This window comes from Atractosteus spatula, chromosome 11 (genome assembly GCF_055471065.1).
Source record: "Atractosteus spatula isolate fAtrSpa1 chromosome 11, fAtrSpa1.hap1, whole genome shotgun sequence".
In the NCBI taxonomy this organism is placed as follows: Eukaryota; Metazoa; Chordata; class Actinopteri; order Semionotiformes; family Lepisosteidae; genus Atractosteus; species Atractosteus spatula.
In genome coordinates, this window is record NC_142716.1 from 47,097,424 (window position 1) to 47,120,265 (window position 22,842).

Genomic DNA, 22,842 nt, shown 5'->3' on the forward strand with positions numbered 1-22,842 from the left:
TCTTTTAAGAAAACCTTGTTTTCTGTTCAAAAGGCTCTAGTTTAATTGTCCTTAAACATGTAACCAGTAGTGTCTTTTGCTTCTCACAAGCAGATCTTTCAGTATAGACATGTTAACTTTTCACTTCAGCAATTTCAACAGCAGTCTAATATTTTTCCTCATGGCCCGTATGCAACACCCCCATGTAAAAGACGAGAAGTGTTTCACAACAAACGGATCGTGTTTAAACATAAGCAAAGATGTACAGCGTGAAGAAAACTAGAACATTCAGGTTCTTGGAAAACTGTTTGTTGGTCCCTTTACCTCCTTAGCGCATTACAGAAAAAGGTTCTGCTGCACAATTTTATTAAAGCAAATTCCTAAAATTATTGAAACATCATATGAATTTCATAGCACTGCTGTCTGAACTCCGTGTTTACTAATGTAACGCAGAAAAACAATTTAAAATTGACTTTCGTTTTGGTTATGTATATTGACATAGTTTATTCAGTACCGTGTTTACAGTATACCACGTGCCTTATCACATTCAAAATAAGCCAGAATATGTTAATGAAGGTATATAACTGCTAATTTGTGAGAAGCCATGTGTATAGTGTATCCATGGGTAAGATCAGTAAACACACATCATGTTCTTGCTGAGATAAGCAATACCATTCTGTGCTTTGTTTTGGATCAGGTGTCTTTGCTGTCACAGGTCATGCTACAGGACAGGCCAGGCTGACAGCAGTGTGGGAAGCCCAGGGTCTGCAGGCAGGGCTGTGGTGGAAGAAGAGTAGGCTCTCGCTCGGGGAATTTTCCATCGCACGCCTGGAGGAACATGGAAACACCAAGGCTGACCCGACCTTCCCCGCCCAGCCCACCGGATGACATCACAGCCGTAGTCCTGACCTTGAGCAAAACCTGTCGACACGGAGGCTCCGGAGAACACTGTTGCACAAACAGAGGACGGCCAAGAGAAACAGCTGAAGCTCCCAGCCTGCCCGCAGTCCTGACATTTCCAACGTAGAGCTTGAAGGACATGGAGAGGCCGGTCCCGCAGATAAATATTTCAAAAACAGACGAGGAGCTTCCAGCCCCGTCGAGCTCCGCAAGGTCAAGGTCACACTCCTGCCAGGACAGGGAGAGCCCCGCGGAGCTCCCTGCGGAAGATGAGCCGACGGAGCCGGGAGCGAGGAGACCCCGGTCGAGGTCCTTTTACAGTTTCGAGACGTCCCAGAGCACCAGCGATGGACCTCTGACCAGGTCCAACGCCATGAGGCCGCGATCTAAGTCTCTCCTGAGCGGCGATGGGATGCTGTCCTGGCTGCAGTTCCGGAGACCCAGGACAAACTCCAGCGGCAAAAAGTCGCCATCGAAAGACCTGGATGGTATGCCTGATAAACCAGTGGTGCACTACATGTGCTTCTTCTCATTTCATTCATTACCAGGATCTACTCTGAAAATAAAGTAAAGAAATTGAAAATATAATATTTCAGCTGTCCAAGAGTAAACAAGTTTTTTTAAATCCTCTAAAAATAATGTATTATTATTGTTATTATATACTATTATATATTAAATTATATATATAATTTGTATATAATATTATTATATGATTATATCATGTTTTATTACATTGTTTTTATTATATATTATTTTAGATCAATGGCTGAAGTAAAGAAGCTTTGTGTCTTTGGAAACCTGGTGAACTTATTCATGTTTAGTTCAGAGTTTAAGGAAGAGCTTATCTAATTAAGACAGCAATGCAAATATCTTATTATACCTGAGTAATTAAACTGGTAATCATTTAACTGCATCAGCTTTATTAATAGTACATTCAGAACTGAGGCAGAATAAGAAACAATGTTTCTTAAAGTGTTCAGCCCTTAGTGTCTGAATCATGTGTTTTCTCCTAGGAAGTGGAAAGAATGTGCTAAACATTCCAATTCTGACCATTTCGGAATCAGACAACTGGGAAGTTAGTTCATTCTCCACAATGAAATACTGGCAATTTGTAGACTGGGAAAAAATGGAGCCTAAATCTGCCCTAAACTACCAGAAGATCTTACAGAGTGACTGCAAGCAACTGAAGAGCATGGCCAGAGCAGGTTTTTGGTCCACAAGCCACACTCTGAGAGCCAAGGCCTACCACCACATCATCCATGGCATCAGCTGTAGGTCTGTCACCCCAGACAGGGAGATCTACCAGCAGCTCTCTGAGAAACTGTTTGGGAAGAAGAAAACGAGCACTCACCCTTTCCCAGAATACATGGAGAATGGCGCAATCCCCATGTACTGTCTCAGCAAGGCTGGGGTCAACTCAGTCAGGAAGATTCTCCTTTGTATTGCGGCACATTTCCCCGATATCACATACTGCCCTGTCCTGCCGGCCCTGGTGTCTCTGCTTCTGCATTTCAGTGAGGACGAAGCGGAGTGCTTCCACAGTGTGTGCAGACTCATTGCTTACAATGACCCGGACAAGCGCTACATAGACCAGACGTTCCTCGCCCACAGAGCCTCCTGCATGACTTTCCGAGACCTCGCCAACAAATACTGCCATGGCGCCCACAAGCTCATCGCCACCTCCAACCAGAGTCTGTTTGACATCTACTCAGATTGGATAATGTGGATCTTTGGTGCCGGGCTTCCATTTGAGTACGCCATCCGGGTCTTGGATGTGTTCCTGCTGGAAGGCTACAAAGTTCTCTATCGGGTTGCTCTGGTTCTGCTCAGTCTCTACAAAGGTTCTGTGGCCTCCACGCCCTCCCACATTGCCGATATCAGACAAGACATCATGAGCTTTGTAGGGAACATCTCTTGCCATATCACGGTGGACAAGCTGCTTGAGAAGGCCTTCAGCATCCGCCTCTTTTCACGCAAAGAAATCAACCTGCTCTTGTCTGCTAACATGAGCGCCCTCCTGCAGAAGGGCATTAGCATTCATCAGAAGAGGTGAGAACAAGAAAACACAAAGATTTCTGTTCAAGATGTTTTGAAGGTTTCTTTGTAGTTCGATTAATTTAAATCTTAAGTCCCATGAAAATACGAACACTTTCCTGAAATGTTAATGGTACATTTCTTTTTAGCAAATGTTGTGACCATCTTATGACCTGCAAATAGTAATATTCAGTATGTTTTCTTACATGTCTATTACTACTATACCAAGTACAGGGTAAAAACAGACTTGAGTTTTTCTGTAAAGTTTCCTTTCTGGAGAATTTGGGACTTTATTTTTTTTAAAAGTCTGTTTTCTGTAAATCATTGTAATTCACCTGGGAGTGGAGCTGTGGTTTAGCTGGCTGGGATGTTCTGAAGAATCAAGATTAAATTCCAAAATATGCAGAGTTGCACATGTTACACTTTTTTTCTGCTCTGTAATCGTGCAATTTCCTATTCCAAATTGTTTCAGATCTGGATTCAGTCCTCTTACCAACATGCTGGTACTCTCTCCCCACAGGCAGTCCGTACACCTAGCAGTGGATCTAGATAACTTCAGCTCCAGTATTGTCACTGGACAGGAGATGAGGATGGTCTGGTCCTGGATTCCAGAGCGCTTTGCGCTGTTCCAACCCATCATGCTGTTCACCACCAGTGAGCATGGGCGCAGCCTGACGTCGTGAGTAGTCCCAGCTATTCCTGGATGACAGCGTTCACAGATAAACGAACTCCAATCTCAAACACAACCCTTTAAAAAACGGTGGCTTATTTAAAAGGAAGGGAATCTTTCAAATCAATCTGTCTCCAGTAAATAAATATGTATAGATACAGATCAGTCCAGTATCTTTATCACTTATTTTAAAGGAATAGATAAGATTCTCTGATTTTCATTTTCTTTTTTAATTTAAAAAGGCAGTGCACCCTGTGGGAAATGTTTCCCCTCAATCAAAGTTAAACTCCTTTGTGAAAACATTGCAAAAGCAGTAAAGCCTTTCATGGAACAGAGCAGTTTTGACAAAATAAAAATAAGAGTACATTGATGTATTCTGGCTTGGGGATAGCAAACTGAGCCATGAATCATAGGCCAATGTTGTCATTGTTTAATGCACATAAAGCAAGTTCCATTTCTGAAAACAATGCTTCCTCTATGGGTGGTCCATGCCTTTAAGGTTATACTACAGTTATTGTACTATTTGAAATATGTTTTGAATTTTAATAGGAAAAGGGCCCATTGTGATATTAATGACTCTTTAACTCATAAATCCTTCTGCTTAAAGCATGACCATTTGGAAAATAATAGCTGAGAATGTCTGAAGATGCAGATTATAAGCTTTGCAAAAGACAGCTGCTGTTACGCTTGTCTCAGATCTGCATGACTGTCCTTTAGTACACTATAAAGAACTAACTTTTGCCAACGAAAAGCTGTGAGCAATGTGTTTAGGTTAAAAACGTCTTGAGAGAGCAAACCTTTACTTCATGAGCTGCCAAAGCTTTGCCTACATTTTGCTCAAGTATGCTCATAAAAAAGAACAAACAGTTTCTTTAAGGTTAATAATAAATGTTATTCTGTATGTATAGAAATAATTTCAAACTGCTTAAAAAGGAAGAAATGAGATGTAGGCGGTCCAGTATGAAATGAGCTTTTCAGCTTACTATCTTTGAAGTTTAAAAGCCAGCCTCAGAAAGGAGTGTAAACCTTTGGGGGTCCAAATACAAATATGGAAAGGAAGACAAATGTGAAAATCTGAATATTTTAGTTAGCAAATGTTGTTTTTATTGTTCGGATATCTGGGTACTGTAATTGGAAGAGTACAAGACAGATATTTGAGTGATTTCTTCTTCATTGCTCTCAATTAAATGACATTTACAAAACAGGCATTGTTGCCCATAAAGGGGGCATTTTCTCAAGCCTGGGAAGATGGAGGAACTTTCTAACATCTATGCCATGAATCACCAGGGTAGGACAGTCCAAGAATAAATCACATGACTGTGACATGAGAATGTGCGATTCTCTACATTGGTCATATTTTATGAGCAGTCTTGGTCCATAAATTTGTCTGACACATTGGGGGGGTTATTACTAATCTGTTATGTAATTGCACATTTTAAAATGAATACTATTGCCTTTAAACGTCAGAAAAGCAGACACTGAGAAATGGAAAAACAATGTGCAGCTAATTGTACTTTTGAACTTCAATATGCCTTTTTTTTAAATACCACTGATCAAAAGGAGTTCTCGTCAAAAAGTGAAAGGGAAGCTTGTCTGCTTATGATGACATTCCTGCTGTCCATCACAGCCCAAAAAAAAGTCTTAAGTTAATAGCTCTTTCATGAGCTGACGTCTCTGTCCTCATGGTACAGACACTCACTCAAACAAGCACAAAACCACTTGCCAGACAGCTGGGTGGTCTGAGCAGGATGTGACCGTGCCCCTGCCTGCTGCAGTAAATGGTTCTGACCAGGGCCTGACCCTCTGACCCTCGAACACCCTTAACCTTTCTAAGGGCAGCATTCCGCGAGAACTAGCTCACTGTTCTCAATTCAAAGCCGACATACGCGTGATCATTGAGGAGTGCTTCACTTGACAAGATACAAAGGTAGGTAATGAGGTGAGCACTTCAGCTGGCAACTGCTGTTTTGCAGCTCAGGCTGTAACGAGCCTGTAGCGAGACTGGCAATTAAGCTTAGATTAAGTCCTTCAGGAGCCAGTGGTTTAGTCCTAGTTTTTGGAACATTTAGCACACTGAAGGTACAAAATTCCCCTTGTGACTGTCGTCCATCAGAGAATAACACCTACCAAACCCATCTAAGTTTAAGGGTATGCAACCTAAAAACTTTTGCACTGACATGACTGCAATTTTGCAGGTTGAAGGCATATGTCCAGATAGGTTTTGAAATATCGTTGTTCTCATGAGTCCATTGTGGTTTAATATCGCAGAATTTTCTCTCCATGGAAAAGAGTGACTGGCTGGCAGTACCAAAAAATGTGCTGAGTAATACTGCCTGTAACTGAAATTTAAAACAAAGACACTCATCCTTAAATGGGTGACTGCATGAAACTTTTTGGAAAATTGCTCATCTTTGCTCCTACTCACATTGAACTTTGGCATATTTATAATTACAGTATCATAATAGTAAAAGTATATTAGAATTAGCCAGACAGATTATTAATGATGATTAATAATTAATTTGTGTAGGTTGCCATACATTGTGTGTACCCAGTGCTTTATTAAATGGAAGAGACAAAAATTATATTTTTCATCCCTGTTAAAAAAAAAATGTTGTTTTTTCCTCAGGTTTTATTCGCAAGTTGAAGGCAGTGAACCGACTGTTCTTCTGCTCAAAACTGAAGACGAGGAAGTGAGTAGATAACTGCTTTTTTATTTAAGAATCGATGTCATATCACAAAAGTCCCAAAAAAGACGAAAAGACGAAACGTTGATTTAATAATTAAGGTATGATGTCAAAACAGGCATTTCCAACAACTGGTGCTGTGACTTCAAAGATTCTAGAAAGCTCAGTGAAATTCTGAGCTCTGAGTGATGTCAGGACTCCTCTCTTCACCCCGCAGGTCTGCGGTGCATTCCTCTCGTCCGACTGGAGCGAAAGAAACAAAGGTGGTGGGAAGGGCCTGAGCTTTTTTGGCACTGGGGAGTGCTTCGTTTTTACCGTGAGTGAAGGACAATTCTAAAAAATTAAAATAAAGAAAAACTATCTTCCAGACGGGTGGCATGATTCTGGATGGGGACACGTTCTGTGTTGTTTGCGTGTTCTCTCAGTGTTCTCATGGACCCAGGTACTCCAGTTTCCTCCCAGCTTCCAAAGATGTGCTAACTGGGTTAACTGGTGTTTCTGAATTGTCCGAATGTGTGTGTGCGACCTGCTATGGACTGAAGTCCTACATTGCACCTTATGCATCTGGGAAGGGTTGCAGGGTGCTGCAGCCTTCACCAGGAATAACTGAGCAAGCAGGGGTATTTTTGTGCAGCATTTCAGAGAATAACAGAATAACAGAACAATAGCTATTGTACATTATGTGCATTATCTACAACCAGTTTTAGAAAGACTATCCAGATATTCACCCCTCCTCATGCCTCTTTACAAGCATGGCTCTTGACCATGCATGGGTCTCGAGGTTCATGAAAAAAAGAAGAGATGACAATGGGCTGGTCTGGCATTTCCTCTCCACAGCTGTGCCCTGAGATGGAGCGTTACGAGTGGGCCATCCTCCACCAGCCCAAGATCACGAAGGAAACCCACATCCACTCCTCAACACACCTGGAGCCTCCCCCAGCCCTGGGCACTGAGGTCCCACCTCCTGTGACGCTGGCCGGCCCAGGAGGGACACCCCAGGATCCCAGCTACCTGACTGTCCCGTTCTCCAGGCCCTCTGAAGGCTCCCCACCCGGGCCTGCTCCCAGAAAACCCCCAAATCATCCTTTCCCTGCCTCGATGTTCATGGCAGGGGGCACCGAAAGGATTATCATTGGTAAGGTCGGAAGCAAAGAAAGTATCTTCCACTTAGCCCAACACATCCCACGCAGCAGACACCTCCCATCTTCACAGGGGATGTGCTGTAAGAACAGTTTCTGAATGACAGGAGGCCATTCTGTCTATCTTGCTCGTTAAGTTGTCGACCTATGAATTCCATCTACCTGTTTCTCAAAGGGTCCCACAGTCGGCTTAAACCACAAGACGAGAGGGTGGGTTCCAGTAGACCACAGTCCTCTGTGAAAATGAGTCTCAGAAAATCTTTGGGCTTTTTTCTGATACGTTTTATGTCCTTCTTCTGTTTTGCACATGTGCTCCTCTGCAAGGCCTCTGGGTTGCACGGTGTGTCAGTTTTCTACGGGCTTGTTTGTTCTTCCAGCCTTTCTGTCTCCACGTTCCTCCTGACATTCCCCGTGCCACGTTGTGCAGGTGAACACGGAAAACCAGTTTTAAGAAAGGAAAATGAACATACAGGAAATTGATGCTTGAGATATGGTGTTTTTTTTTAAGTCAAGGTGTACTTTGCCAACACGTTGGCTAGCATGGAATAATTTGTGCCCTCTGTATGTGTGTGGGGACCTAATGGGTTCCCCAGGAAATGTCAAGGCAATTTAACAAGGTCCTGGTTCCTAATACGAGCTCAGCTGCTCAGATCATATTTTGATGTTTATTTACAGTGGGCAGACTCCCATCTTGGCTTAGAGGATTTCAGTATTTGCAGAGTTAAACACGCTGAGCTCCTGACATCCTGCTCTCCTGCTCTCTTCTCTCTCCAGGAGGCGGTGGGGGTCAGGCCTTGTGCATTGCAGCTGACCTGCTGAACGGATGGACAGAACACTGTGACACCTTCCAGAACCCCCCTCTCTGCCGAGACAGCTTCAGGATTCAGTGCCTGGAAGCCTGGGGAATCCAGAACTCTCTATAACCCCACTAATAATGTGAAAAATGTAGTGAATAGAAGAAGTTGTTATTACTATTTATTCGTTTGTTTGAAGTTTTTAACAACGGTTATTCACAGTTCAAAGTATATTTAATTACCGATTGTTCACGTTGCTTTATTTTGATTGCTCAATAATTGTGTTTCATCTGAATGAGCTCAATGTTTATATATCCATTATGTGCTGCACAGCATATTGGTGTGGTTAATGTGTGTACATATTTTTGACCAATTAAAGAAAAGGTTTCATATTCTAAAGTTGCATTTTTTTCCACATGCTATTCATTACGTATTGTGACACTAAAGGCGAAATTATTTCTGGTCCTCTGTGCTTATATCTGTATTCCATTCTGACCTCAACGCTGGACCAAATTTACTAATATTAACTTGCAGAAAGACATCATATTGTAGAGTTTTTCGTTCGCACTGCTAAAGGGCGCCGCTTAAACATAGTTTCAGAAGTCACCGACTGCAAAAATTAATACATCACCGGCTACGTCACAAACGGACCCGCACCAACTGCGCATGTTACTTGGGCTCCTAGCAACGGGCCCAAACAAAACGTTCTGTTGCTAGGTTACACGTACAGGAGGCTTTTGAGTGAAGAGAGGAGACATTCTAGCTCATCAAACTACAGAAATATTTTATCTTTAATAGCGAAGACAACGATGGCTGGAGACACGCCTGAGGTCCCGTTGCTTGAGCTGGAATCAGTCATTGGATTTAATGGTATTCATCTTTATTTTTTTATTTTGGTTTGCTTTTAGCTTAGTTTGCGGCATGGCGTTTTCGCAGTTCGATTAAAGTGATGTGTATTTCGGCGGCCTCTGAGTATTGTAAGTTTTGTAAACACGCAAGAAAATAAATATCATTTGTATGCACTTGATGCTCTGTGAACCGATTGAATGACGGTCGCGTTGTTTCAGTTTCGGGATCTTTTTTTGAGATGCCTTGTGCCTGGGGGCACCCTGCCTTTTTCCAACAACGTTAACAGAAACGATTCAAGTACTTAAGTTTCGTTTCAAAGCTTCCTGCAAAACATACAATTCGACACTGAAAGGAAAGAAACCCTGGACGTGCTGTGCTTGAGACACAATCCAGTTAAGTTTCTGAATTTCAGTCAGTAACATCTACAGTAGGTCGCTTTTACCGTATCAAAGCTGTAAAGCTTGGTAAAGCGTTAGAACTTCACGGCCCTTTATGATGAGGATTTACAACGCTTCAACAAGGGCAGTATTTATATAGGAGGCCAAGAGGCAGGAGGCAAACCGTCCTCCACCAGCATCACAGCAGGCTGTGCTCTCCAGGGAAGGTCAGGGGGTGGGGGAGATCAGAGGCAGGGTGACGGCAAAGATCCTCACACCAGGAGTGGAAGACGGAGGTGGACCCTGGCGGGCAGCTCCAGTTCCCTAGGGAAGTCTGCAGCCCGGCCCTGCTTCCTGTAGTGGTGTAGGCAGAAGAGACCACGACTGTACTCCCTGCGGAACTGACCGTCCCATAGGAGGAGGGCATGGAAGCTGTACGTGAAAGGAAGAGGTGGCTGGAGACCCTTCATCTACCCTGTGGAAGCTTTATAAGTCCATCAGTGTCACAACTCCGCAGGGTTCTGGGAGGGGCTGGCATGACACTGAAGAGGGGCAGCAGAGGAGCTTGCGGAAGAGGCAGAAAAGGCAAGCCTCTGGCTGTGTTCTGAGGAGAAGAGACGGGTGCTGGGGGCCGAAAACCCCTAATTCGAGGGAGGCCAGCTGCAGGGGGTGGCAGGGAGACGTCCCTGTCCCATCCCCGCCACTAGGAGATGTAAACGGGTGAAAGAAGACCCTGTAGATGGTCTCCAGGCACTGTAGGAGGTGTGGCCGGAGAAAGCCGTGTGGGTTAACATCCACCTGTATAGATGATAAAGGGGTTTATGTTATACATAAGGTTCAAATGATTCGTGATTCATTTGTTTCAGTTCACGTTCTGAACAGCTAAATAAACATGGTGAAAAATTCAGTCAGGCCAGCCTTCTCTACAACACAAACATTTCTTTTTTGCAGTCATGTACTGTATTTGTGCACTGCTGTTCAGCCTCCTCTAAATGGCCGTATAGGTACAACTGAAGTGGATATCTTAATATGCCTGTGTATCTGAATCTTTTTACTCTTTTACTTACATTATTCCTTTAGAGATCTTCATTTCTGATAATAAACTAGTCCATCTTCATTCATGTTAACAGTGGTGGGAAGGTAATTATATACTGTAGGAGCAAAAAATTGGACTGAATTTATTTAACACGTGGGAGGTCTTGTACCCTTTTCTCAGGACAAGTGTTCTCTGGCCTGATTGCCCACCCTGACCAGGAACACCTCATTTATCCTCTGGGATGTACTGTCATCATCAAGAGCCTCAAGAGCAACAAGCAGGAGTTTCTGCATGGCCACACTAACAATGTCTCCTGCGTGACTGTGTCTAGAACTGGAAAATATGTTGCTTCAGGTCAAGTCACCTTCATGGGCTTTAAGGTAAACTGATGAATAAAAATTAAAGGATATATGCCCTTAAATGCCTACCATAGAAAAAAACTGTAATTAAATGGCAACGCTTTGGCACAGGTTACAGGACTGTTACTTTTCTTCATACCTGACATGTTGTGCCTACTATTTTAGACATTTAGAGAAACTTGTTTAATATGTCTTCTTCACTGTTTTTTCTTTGCATTAAGATTTTTGTCTGCTCTATTTCAATGATTTATTTTTTGTGTTATTTAGGATTGTATATTTTGTAAGTTGTCCCTGATATGGGCATCTAGTAAACAAATTCATGCTAATTATTATTAATATTTTGTTGTATCTTGACTTCTACAATTTGAACAAGTAAAATTATTGCTTCAACATTTAACAGACAAAGGGTCTCTACCACATAACATGCAGGTGAAAACAGCTGCATACATACAATGATACTGTTAAAACAGCAATGATGAGAATGAAACATGGAATAATAATAATCCCCTGTTGTGGTATCATTGGCAAACCCAGACTGATAAATCTTTCAGAATGTAGATCACTGTTATACATTAGGAAGAATAGTGGTCCTAATACAGATTGCAGTCTCCACTGATTAAATCACTCCAATATGACCATTTATCATTGCATTAAAATGGACACAATTTCTGTGTTAATCATTGCAGGCTGATATCATTGTCTGGGATTACTCCAGGAAGGAAATGTACACTAGATTACAGCTCCACAAGGCAAAGGTTGAAGCCCTAGCATTTTCCCCCAGTGACTTGTATTTGGTGTCCCTTGGAGGCCAGGATGATGGCAGGTAATTTGTGGAATAAGGTGATTGAATATAGTGTGTAGCAGAATAAGTGTGACAGTTACAGTAGGTCATGTAGATAATTAGGCCCAGGGTATATTCATGTGTGCTGCACAATGACAATAGGTCATAGAACATGTTGAGTTATAATGAGTTAATAAGACATGCTCCATTTCAGATAGGCTGTGGTAGCTGGTTTGAACTTCACATTTTTTGTCCTTTGCAAAGTCTTGTTTGCTAAACTTGTCTTCGTTTTCATCCATAGTTATAAAACATCTTCTCTAAAAACAAACTCTTCAAGGCACAAACCAGTCCAAGGCACACTACACTAAAAAGTCAATTAAAACAACAGCAAACAATTTGTAATTAATTTCATTTTTGAAAACATTAGAGGTGGTTATGTCCAGTTGTTGAGGATTATCATGATATTTATGATAATGGTAAATTAGGTACCCTCACGATCTGAAAATGGAATTAGAAGTCTTTTAAAAACTGGAGAAAACACTTTCAAGAAAAAAAAAAGAGGGAAACAATGGTTAAAAGTGCATTGACTTCATTCTGGAACATTGAGAAACACAACTCAAGATCCAGGTGAGACACTGCTGTTGTGCCCTTGAACAAGATTTTACCCAAATTGTTCCACTGAAATGCCCAGCTGTATAAATGGATGTACAGTAAATGAAAGCATTGGCCAAACAGATTAGTTGTAATATTTAAGTCACTTTCAGCTGACTGCTGTTCTATATTTAGGCAGAGCAAATAAACATATTAACCATGGATTAAAGATGCCATAGAGAAGCGCGCGAGACATGCAGCTGTAAGACTTGCAACACTGCGAGTTCAGCAAAATTGAACCAGAGATTGTGGGAACCCAGTGTAACAAGTCTTATTGTTTTCAGTAACCTTAGTATTCTGTTTGGAGATGTAAAACCATCACATGTTTGTTATTTAAAGTATCTACAATACTTCAATGACAAATTTACTGTCAACAAATGTTGTGCGTATCTTTCAGCATTGTTGTGTGGAACATCGAGAGCAGAGAGGCGATCTGTGGCAGCCCTGCCTCTGCCCACAGTGCAGGTCACTGCCTGACAGTCAAGTTCTCCAACCAAAGTGATTACATTTTTGTATCGGCTGGAAAGTAAGTTAATGTGACCTCAATTGACATGATATGCATTCACGTTCATCAACCTGATAATCCACGAGACAGAAGACTGATGGCTTTTAAAATGAAGAACACAGTTCAAGACATGTTGTTTATTACAAATCATCTTTATTGGTTTCCTTAAACCTAGCTATCCTACATTCCAACTTAAAGGGTGTTAAGATGTTGAACTATATCAAACTCAGTTACAAAAATCTCCAGCACAGTGGTAAGACTGAGTGTAGCACAACAGTGATCCAACCCACCTCCGGCCTTATGATCTCTGCAGTGTAGAGGTCACTCACATGTCTTGCCAAAAACGTATCGGTATTTAAATTTACAATGTCACACAAGCATGGCTTTATTGGAACATCATGCTTTGTGTTAGCTTATGTAGGTCTGAGAGTTGGAATAATTAGACATTGTGACATTAGAATAATAATGATACTCTTTCTCATGCAGTGGGACACTTCGTGTTTGGGAGTTGGATCTTCCAAACAGAAAAATCCGACCTACAGAATGTCAGACTGGACAGCTGAAGAGAATAGTAAAATGCTTAGAAGTAAGTCAGACCTGGACTGAACAGTCCCTAGAGATTAGAATGAAGAGGTATTAGTTGAGTAGAGTTGTAAAAAATTGAAATGAAACAAGTTAGTGTTTCTACAGCTTGCAGTAAATATGACAATGGTGTCATGACTATATTTTAGATTCCGGAGGATGACAGCTTTTTCTACTGTGGAACAACTACCGGGGATGTTCTGAAAATTAATCTCAAAACCAAACTTCTCAACTACTGTGCACCTTTGAAAGAGAAATTCAGCAAGGTGGGTTCAATCACAGAAAGAAATTCAGAATAATGGTGGTGCTGCTTTTCAGAACTGTGCAAAGACAAACCTCCGTCTGCATAACTTGGGTGTGCGATTTACGTTTCTTGTAAAGGGGAATCGCAGAACGAAAAAAATAATAATGGGAAACCTCCCTCCCCCCAGAAAATGGTGTTCAAGGTGTTCACATGGCAAATCACTGAATAACTATAGAAATAAGATGTCTGCCTTCTGTTTTAGAAATAGCAACATTTCTCTTTAAATGTGATAATTAGTATTGGGGGAGAAGACCTATAAACAATTTCCTTGTGGAAGAATGTGTCTTTACTTATACAGTAGGTAACATTGGGCTGCTAGATTCCTGCATGTTATTTCTCATTACTGTATGTACCAATACAACACATTTTGCTTTGTTAAGTGAAAAGTACAAAGAGATAAAATACACTTCAAAGGTATATACACTACCATGAAGCTACAGCCTTAAGAGGAATAAAACAGAGCTATTACCACGGGTTTTTTTCATCCAAAGTGGAAGAAAATGTGTTTCTTATGAATGGAAGGAATGCTGGTTGGGGAGGACATTATTAAGATGAGTCTGGACTGTGGTGGACTGAACAAATTGTAATCCTGATTATTTCTGTTACTTGCAGCTCTTTGCTGAAAACAGAAAATTCAGTCCGAAAAGAGCAGTAATTGTTTCTGTTTCTGCAGGGAGTTAATACTCTGAAGATGCTGAAAACTGGCGATATGCTTGTGGGGTCAGGAGATGGTATGCTGAGCCTTTGCAAAGAGGCAAACTTCAAACCCATGAAGTAAGATACAGTTGCTCTTGAAATCCAAAGGGATAACAGATCATAGCCTATCCATGAAAAACAAGTTTAAAAATGTTTGACAATTACCTGTATATGTGATTTGTTTTTTTGTATTTTAAGAAAAGTGCAGCTTGAAGGTGGTGTGACATCAATCACTCTGCGAGGCCAGGGGCACCAGTTCTTTGCAGGAGCAGAATCTTCTCAGATTTATCGGTTGAACTACGCTGACTTTAAAGAAGAACTCATAAGCACAGGCCACAGTCATGCTGTTAACGATGTTGCCTTCCCCTTGTAAGTATCACATGAACTGAAACATGGACAGTTTAGGTGGTTGGCATGCTCTATAGTATTACGTACTAGTTGTAGTTACAAGGCTAAAATTTCATAGCGCGCCAAGTATGTAACAAGGAACCTGAACGTCAAGTACAGAATTGTTTTTAATAAACATTGACACATTTAACAAGTAGATGATTTACCATAAGAAATAAAAGAGCGTTATTGAACTTAACAAAGGTAATAAAACAGGATTGAAATAACTTTCTACAATATTAAAGTCCAGTCCAATTTGTGATATCTGTAGTTTTATTTTTGATTTATACATTCATTTTTGTATAAATTTTGTGAGTGCCACATAAAAGTGATTTAGTTCTTAACTAAATTTAAAGAGCTAGCTGAGTATATATCCGGGATACCTTTCGGTATTGAAAGACTTGGCAGTCACTCCTGGAGACATAAATGTTTTGAATGTGAGCTCAATTTGTGAAATCATAGGTCTATGTCACAGCTCTCCTTTTCTAAGAGTTTATGGGTTTGTACACTATGTGTGGGTACCACCAGAGGGAGACAGCAGATTAAAAAAATGAAGTGAATTGGGCCATCTAGTATTTGAAAGCATAACAATGTGCTATTATAAATATAATTTCATTTAAAAGGAAAGAAAAAGAGGGATTATTATTCATCGTCTTTTTGCAGTGAAGTCTGAATGCTTGGTGAAATGTCCTTGCATAATAAGTAGTTTTTAATCAAAATGGCACTCTGATTGTTCTTCCAGTGGCTCCTCCGATCTCTTTGCTACATGCTCAAAGAATGACATAAGAGTGTGGCACACCGAGACCTCTAAAGAGCTTTTACGCATAACTGTGCCTAACATGACGTGCAGTGCTGTGGAGTTCATGAGAGATGGAAGGAGTATTATCAGTGGTAAGGTCTTTACTTAATTTCACACTTGCTTTAACTCTTCATTTAATAAACTTTTGCATATGATGTCTTGTTAATGTAATGAATGTCATAAAAAGTCTGTCATCTAAAAAGACAATTATGGAAGCCAAACAGCAAGCCATTAACATGATGTTGTACCCTATTCAACAGTGTACTTCATGTGTTGCCTTCTTTGTTTACATAAGGTTTAAAAGATCATGCTCCAATACAGTTTTTTTTTAAATTTAGTAGAATTTACAGTAATAAAATTGCCCAATTAGAAGTGATTGAGTTTTTCTTGCTAATGTGTATCGATCATCTGAAAGACTTTTGATGTGCTGGGAGGGTGTAAGAACATAGAAAGCAGAGACTACAAACATTTGACTCCATCCAAAAAACGCCCACCCAGAAGAAGAGGGAATGGAAGATGTCGTGTACGATAGGTGTCATCGAGTCTGGCGAGATAACAGTTGTTTCTTTTCTCTCAGCGTGGAATGATGGGAAAATCCGGGTCTTCACCCCAGAAAGTGGCAAATTGATGTTTGCTATTAACAATGCACATAGCATGGGTGTGACAGCCCTTGCTACGACCAGTGACTGCAAGAGGATTGTGAGCGGAGGAGGAGAGGGGCAGGTAAGCCATGTGCTGTGTTTCAAAATATTTAGTCACTCTTCAGCGTAGCCTTTTATTGGAAAGGACATTTTCAGTAAAGTCAGATTTTGCTCATGGGTTAATAGATGTTTTCCCATCTACTTAATACCTACTCTTCAAAGGAATTTTAAACATCTATACCGTTTCCTGTCGTCACATGTGTTGCAATCAACTTAACCGTTCGAAATGTGTCACTGGGAGCATACAATCTTCTTCCATTTCTTTAACTTTTTTCTTGCCAGTCCAGATCGTTGGACGTACTGAAGTGTTCTTTTGTGTTCAGGTGCGGGTCTGGGAAATTGGGCACGGCTTCCACAGGCTGGCCGAAACAATGAAGGAACACAAATCCACCGTCTCCTCTATAAAGATCACAAAGAACGACAAGGAGTGTGTCACTGCCAGCTCAGATGGGACTTGTATTATCTGGGACCTGGTGTAAGTGCCAGCGTGACTGTCTGTCCCTCAGTTCAGCTGCTTTTCATCTCGCGTTTTCAAATATAATTCAGTTTTACCTCCTTTTACACTACAGAATGTTTCTCTTTGGTTGGTGTTGTTGGCACAATAAGCTGCACTCACAATTTAATTTTATCCGTTAGTGCCATGTGTGAGGAAAATACCCAAGCTCTTTATTAAGTGTGGCTTAAGTATTTGTGTAACAACAAAAACTGTAGCACAACAGGGTGAAAATATTCTCTCGTGTGTGACTATAGGGCAGCAATATGCTGTTGTCAGAAGAAAAGTAAACTGCTCAAAGACACTTTGAAATTGTTAGATAAACCGTACAGTTGGTTCAAAGGGAAAATAAACAACATGATTTAAATATCAGAAACATAAAGATTTAATGCTTAACTGACGATCTTGAACCGGTTGTTTGTTATGAGAGTGTGCTGTTGCATGACCTATGCTTCCAATTCAAAAATATCAACTGTTTTATTGGATTTAACCCAAATTCAGTGTGTGTACTTTCTGCTGCTGAAGTACAGAGCTCAAGCACTTGTCATGGTCAGAATCTAATTTCTTTTTAACTGAGGCATGCAGACAACTGTATCGTGGGATGCATTTAATTTATACCAAAAAATGTTTTTTCAGCTCTCAAAGACTTTTTGTTTGGAGCTGTATTATGCCCTTCTGCCTAATGTATATGATAGTGTATACTGTATGCGCAGCACCTGATTGGACAAGAGTCAGTGTCACTTTGCCTCTGCACACTTTTAGCTACACCATAAACCATAATGCCACTTAGGTAGCATTTCTGAAACAAATACAATCTGAACAGCAAGGTGGGATACTGTATGTTTTAATTGCATTGCAGTCTCAATGTTAAAACATGGTGAAATAAAGCTGGTATGTCCACAATTAACATGATGAATGAGTACCAGAAGGAGAGTGGACTATTTAAAATAAATATATCATGTATGTCTTTAATTGCCAGACTAAACAATAACAAACCTGTAAAATTTCAGTGTTATATAGCGGCGGTTTACCATTTTGTTTTTTCTCATTTGTGCTGCTAGCCGAGTTGTGAGGAATCAAATGGTGCTGGCGAACACTCTGTTCCGATGTGTCTGCTACCACCCAGAAGAGTTTCAGATAATCACCAGCGGCACAGACAGAAAGGTAAGGCTGCAGCTGGACACTGGAATGCCAGAGCCATGTACTTCAGTACATCGCATGGGCGGTACTGAGTGCCCCTGAATCTTGGTCCTATTATAGTGCACTTAAATACCTTTTGATATAAATTACTGCTTTATGCAGCACCTTTTTTTCCTCTAAATGTCCCTTTATTAGCCTTGTATAAGATGTTCTGCTCTCATGATTGCGCCATTAATTTCAGTGAAGAGAATCTTGTGACACTGTAATAAGAACGAATGATGAAGCCTGGGCTATTGCAACACTCGCTAGGGTAGATCTCTTTTATCAAGGAGGTAAAGAGATGAATAAAGAAAGTACTTTTTATATCATCTGAGCTGACATATTCCAATGTTCTTTTTTGAATTGCAAAATTGCATACTATATTTTGCTTAATGGTCTGTAAAAACAGAAATATAAATTACAGTGGAAAAAGTGAAAAGTAGGTATGCAAAATAAGGAAAAAAGGAATCACATTCTAAAAACTAATCACAAAATATCTCAGAGTTTGATATTGATTTTAATTGTTAGTGACATTTAACATGAATTGTATTGCATTTCTGAACAGAAATTGCCAGGTAACTTACTTTTATATCAAAATAACTATTTCATTTATATTGTTTGTATTCGAGCCTTACATCAAAGGTCATTCATTTCCTGTTTTTCTAAACACGGAAAACCTATAAACCATACTATTTTGGCATTCCTGAATAAATAATTTTCACTTTAAATCAGCTTTATCAGCCTCATAAATGCAGTGGTGTCATGAACACATACCATTTAACAACATCAAAGACAAATTGATAAAATAAGCAATCATCACCTGTTTATTTCATGACCATCGTAACTGAGATGTAGAATTTTCCATCTCACTCTTAGCAGCTGATTAGCAATCAGTAACAGGATGGCATGCTGGGGCTTCATATTGATGCTGCTGAAAAGAACTTTGCTTCACACCCTAATATGGACAGCAATGATATCTTCTGAGTGGAAGAATGCCAGAATCACCATCTGCTAGCTGAAAACATAGTTACGCTGCCTGGTTAAGGACAGACAACTGCTAAAATTGAATATGTTTAGTGGAGATCAAGGTGCTACAATACACTGTGTACCGTGTGCACAAAATGTAGAGATCATGAACAGCTTGCAAATGCCATTAGAAACTCAGAGGTTAGTAACTTTCTGTGATAATCCTGAAGTGATTATGTAAAGGCATGCAAGGCTGACTGGTCATACACTTTAATAAGGCAATCGTATATAAAATTTCAGAATTGGAAGAACTTGTCATATGGAGCTCCTGTCAATAATTTATTTAAGAGAATTTGGCTGACTTTCTCTAAGTTAGGGAGAAGCATAGCAGTGAGTTTTTTGGCTTTTTTGCCTTTGAGCTCCAGAGTCTTGGGTTTTATTCTGGCTTTGCAACGAAGGCTTGACCTAAATAAATATTATTCTAATTATGGAGCAGGAGCACAGAAACATTTTTGAAAGTCGTTATTAATTTATTTGTAAAGGATTCTCCATGGCCTGATTTAATTATAATAATAATAATTAATAATTGCTTACACTTCCATTACAAGACCAATGTTGATTTTTCAATGCTGGTGGCACTTTATAATAATAATAATTAATAATTGCTTACACATATAGCACGTTTCTGGACACTCCACTCAAAGCGCTTTACAGGTAATGGGGATCCCCTCCACCCCCACCAGTGTGCAGCCCCACCTGGATGATGCGACAGCAGCCATAGTGCACCAGAACGCTCGCCACATGTCAGCTATCAGTGATTTGAGTGAAAGAGGATTATTAAATACAAGACTACCACATAAGAAGATTAGGAAGTGAAACATGTTGCTTAGGAAAAAAACTGATAATTGAATGTTAAACAAAAACAACGTTTTACTTAGATATACATGCACTAACTGGTCTTGAATTGTCCTTAGTGATGCATTACTATGGGTCAGAGAACAAATATGAGAGATACGAGAAAATAAATAAGCTTATTAATTGACATTTCACATTTATTAGTCCTTTAGAAATACCAAAGCCTAACATGAGATCATTTGCCTTGTTCAGATAGTAGCTGCTCTTAATAGCAGAGTCTACAGTTAATTTATGCTTGTGGTTGGATCAAATGCAAGCCAGACACTTATGCTGTCCATATAGAGAGCAGGCAGACAGTAATGATCACAGTTACTACCAGTAGAAGTTTTTCCTAGTAATGTGCACCACACTCACAACAGACCATTAGTAGTGGTCTGTTTCCTACTATAAGAAACCCCCTACTATTCTTTTTCTATGCAACTGTTTTGTACTTTAAATAGTATTTTTGAGAACAATGTGTTCTCAAAAATATATGAGCAGGGTTGAATGAGGGTGTGTAATGTATTTGATTGTGTTGTTACACTAATTAGAAGTGCGGGCACACATACTGTATGATTGCCATTTTATTATCTATAATACATGTATAATACATCTCATGAAGGTTGTTTAGATAAATATCAGTACAAGAAACAAAGATGTTAGTTTTCCTTTTTGAGTGTATTACTACTGCAGAGGGTTAAATACTTGGCTTGTCTCAGCTAAATCCTGTTTCAGAAATACATTTTTTTAGCCCAGGATTTGGGGTTTAACATAAGTAGCTGCTATTTATTTATATCTATCCACTCTTAGTTCTTTGTTTTTAATTAACAATCGTGTTGAACTAATAAGAGAAGTCATCAATTGTCAAGGCGATTGTGTTAATAATGTGCTATAAATATCTTCAAATAGCAATTGATGCTGTAAGACCTAGCTGGAAGGAGACAGCTGCCAAACCCCAGAAATGATTAGCTCTCATTCTGAGGCATAAACATATTTTTTTTAAACTGCTGAGCATTATGTTTTGACAGACGGTAGTGGTGCACATTTACATATAGAGGACTTATTAGGAGAATATCAAGACAGTGCTATAAAATCCACAAATGAGCTGGGTCCTTTCTAGAATGCATGAGGCCACTGGAGTCATGAGTGCACTATACCTACACATTATAACAGGACGAGGAGAACAAGTAGAATCCTCTAGGGTACTTAATGTCAGATGAAGAAGAAAAAGTGTATTACATACCATCCTGAATGAGGTAATTATAAGATAAAACCAAGATGTTTTAACATTAGTAATGGTTATCAGAGTACATGATTTGTACAATACAGAAGAAGTTACATAAATCAAGACAACAGGAGAAATGCGTCTGATTTTTTTTTATTTGGCCATATATCCACTCTTAGCTTCATGCCTTTTCGGATTATTTACAGCTAAGTAAATGAATAAGAGATCTGGAAGACCTAGGCCTCAACATGTAATACTTGTCCCCTTTTATTTCTGTATCTCTTCGTAGATATGATTTAAATCTGTGAAATTTAAAACAATCTTTATTTCTTTTTTTTTCTTTGTAGATTGGATACTGGGAAGTGTTTGATGGGTCTGCTATTCGGGAATTGGAGGGCTCTTTGTCTGGATCCATTAATGGCATGGACATCTCAAGTGATGGCAACCATTTTGTTACTGGTACAGGACATAAATTATGTGCCAATAATATCAGAGGGGCACACCTTTTCATTGCTGTTATCTGTAGTGTTTGTCAGTTTTAAGTACATTTCTCTTCTTGAAGCATCAGAGCAAAAGATCATAAAAATATGAGCGCAGCAGCACAGTGCTTTACCTTTACGCGTTAAAAGCACATTCGGGAATTTCCAGAATGAGTGATCAAACTGTTTTATTTTCTGATAGATTGTCTAATTCAGTCGGCTACACGGGCTATGGTTTGATGTTATAGTACGACTGAAATTGAAACGCTTGAAATTCGCTTGAAATTCAAAAAGTAAGGACCCTTATTTGTAACCTAAAACGTTGTTTTGTGGACATGTGGGACATGCACCAGTTCCCTATATGGTTTAAGTGGTTTTGATTTATACCAAAGTACATTGTGGTAGTATTAGTTTCCTTGGCATTAATGATTAGTCTTTCAGTTAACAGAAATACTAAACACTGTATCCCTGGGGTGCCGTTTCCATGCAGGTGGTGATGACAAACTCGTAAAGGTGTGGGGGTACACTGAAGGAGAGGTGACCCATGTTGGCATCGGGCACAGTGGCAACATCACCCGTGTGAAGATCTGTTCCAACAGCAAGTACATCATCACTTCCAGTGCAGATGGCGCAGTGCTCAGGTGGAAGTACCCACACCCAGTCTCAGACTAAAAGACTGGCTGGCGGGCCGACTGGGTGCCATTCCGCCCAGGATCACAAGGCAAATGCTTCTAGGACAGTGACAGTAACCATGAGGGTTTCCCAGCTACCTGTGCAGTTGTACCCATTGTAACTTTCAAAACACAAATTAACTGCAGTATTTTTTCAGCTATACATATTTGTGAAATAAAGTGTGAAGAATATTTAAAGAGCTGGCATTAATTGATGTGTAACTACATCACCCCAATATCTAACACATGACTGCAGGGCAGTCTTTTTCCACACTGCATTTATTGATCCCACTGGGATGGCAGACAAATTACAGGAGTCAAAAAGTAATTTATGGGTGTTTTGTACTCCTGCAAAACTCTCTGTCAATTAATTTGATTAAAAAATAGCAAGAAAGCCAAATGTGTCTACGGGTTTAAAAAATATTATTAGCTAAGTGCTGAAATCATATTAATGTTTTATTAAATGTAATTTGGAAGATATAACAGAGATTTAAGTAGGTAACGATTCAGTCAATATGAACATATTTTAGGAAAATGATGCATTTGAGATTTTTATGTTTAACCTTTGTGGTTAAAAACATCTTATGGAGAAAAGAGACAGCAACTTTGTTCGTAGCACAACAGTACACACTTCGAACGTGTCGCTATAGTCGGGTGGTACAGTTGAGTCAAACGGAGTGAAGTGCTGTGTTTCACGTACTGTACTTC

At 40.0% G+C, this 22,842-nt stretch overlaps 2 protein-coding genes across 2 annotated transcripts; both read left to right on the top strand.

Moving 5' to 3' along the window:
• Window positions 1-916: 916 nt before the first annotated feature.
• On the top strand, window positions 917-8,599 carry LOC148824211 (TBC1 domain family member 24-like). Its single transcript, XM_088926734.1, has 7 exons — window positions 917-1,367; window positions 1,893-2,928; window positions 3,434-3,592; window positions 6,210-6,273; window positions 6,485-6,583; window positions 7,105-7,402; window positions 8,181-8,599. Exons 1-7 carry the CDS (start codon window positions 1,019-1,021, stop codon window positions 8,327-8,329), a joined length of 2,154 nt encoding a protein of 717 aa, XP_088782860.1. The 5' UTR covers window positions 917-1,018; the 3' UTR covers window positions 8,330-8,599.
• A 190-nt stretch (window positions 8,600-8,789) lies between these two features.
• cfap52 (cilia and flagella associated protein 52) lies at window positions 8,790-22,332 on the top strand. Its single transcript, XM_088926735.1, has 14 exons — window positions 8,790-9,070; window positions 10,643-10,842; window positions 11,508-11,644; window positions 12,651-12,779; window positions 13,245-13,344; window positions 13,490-13,606; window positions 14,318-14,418; window positions 14,539-14,709; window positions 15,470-15,618; window positions 16,104-16,249; window positions 16,551-16,702; window positions 17,782-17,884; window positions 21,332-21,443; window positions 21,954-22,332. Exons 1-14 carry the CDS (start codon window positions 9,010-9,012, stop codon window positions 22,133-22,135), a joined length of 1,860 nt encoding a protein of 619 aa, XP_088782861.1. The 5' UTR covers window positions 8,790-9,009; the 3' UTR covers window positions 22,136-22,332.
• Window positions 22,333-22,842: the final 510 nt, after the last annotated feature.

Excerpts from the sequence above, each read along its gene's own strand:
- cfap52 (XM_088926735.1), top strand. The coding sequence starts at position 9,010 with ATGGCTGGAGACACGCCTGAGGTCCCGTTGCTTGAGCTGGAATCAGTC. Across the intron at positions 14,710-15,469 it reads AACGATGTTGCCTTCCCCTT|TGGCTCCTCCGATCTCTTTG; the intron begins GTAAGTATCACA and ends TTGTTCTTCCAG. Across the intron at positions 15,619-16,103 it reads TGGAAGGAGTATTATCAGTG|CGTGGAATGATGGGAAAATC; the intron begins GTAAGGTCTTTA and ends CTTTTCTCTCAG.
- LOC148824211 (XM_088926734.1), top strand. The coding sequence starts at position 1,019 with ATGGAGAGGCCGGTCCCGCAGATAAATATTTCAAAAACAGACGAGGAG. Across the intron at positions 1,368-1,892 it reads GCCATCGAAAGACCTGGATG|GAAGTGGAAAGAATGTGCTA; the intron begins GTATGCCTGATA and ends GTTTTCTCCTAG. Across the intron at positions 6,274-6,484 it reads TCAAAACTGAAGACGAGGAA|GTCTGCGGTGCATTCCTCTC; the intron begins GTGAGTAGATAA and ends TTCACCCCGCAG.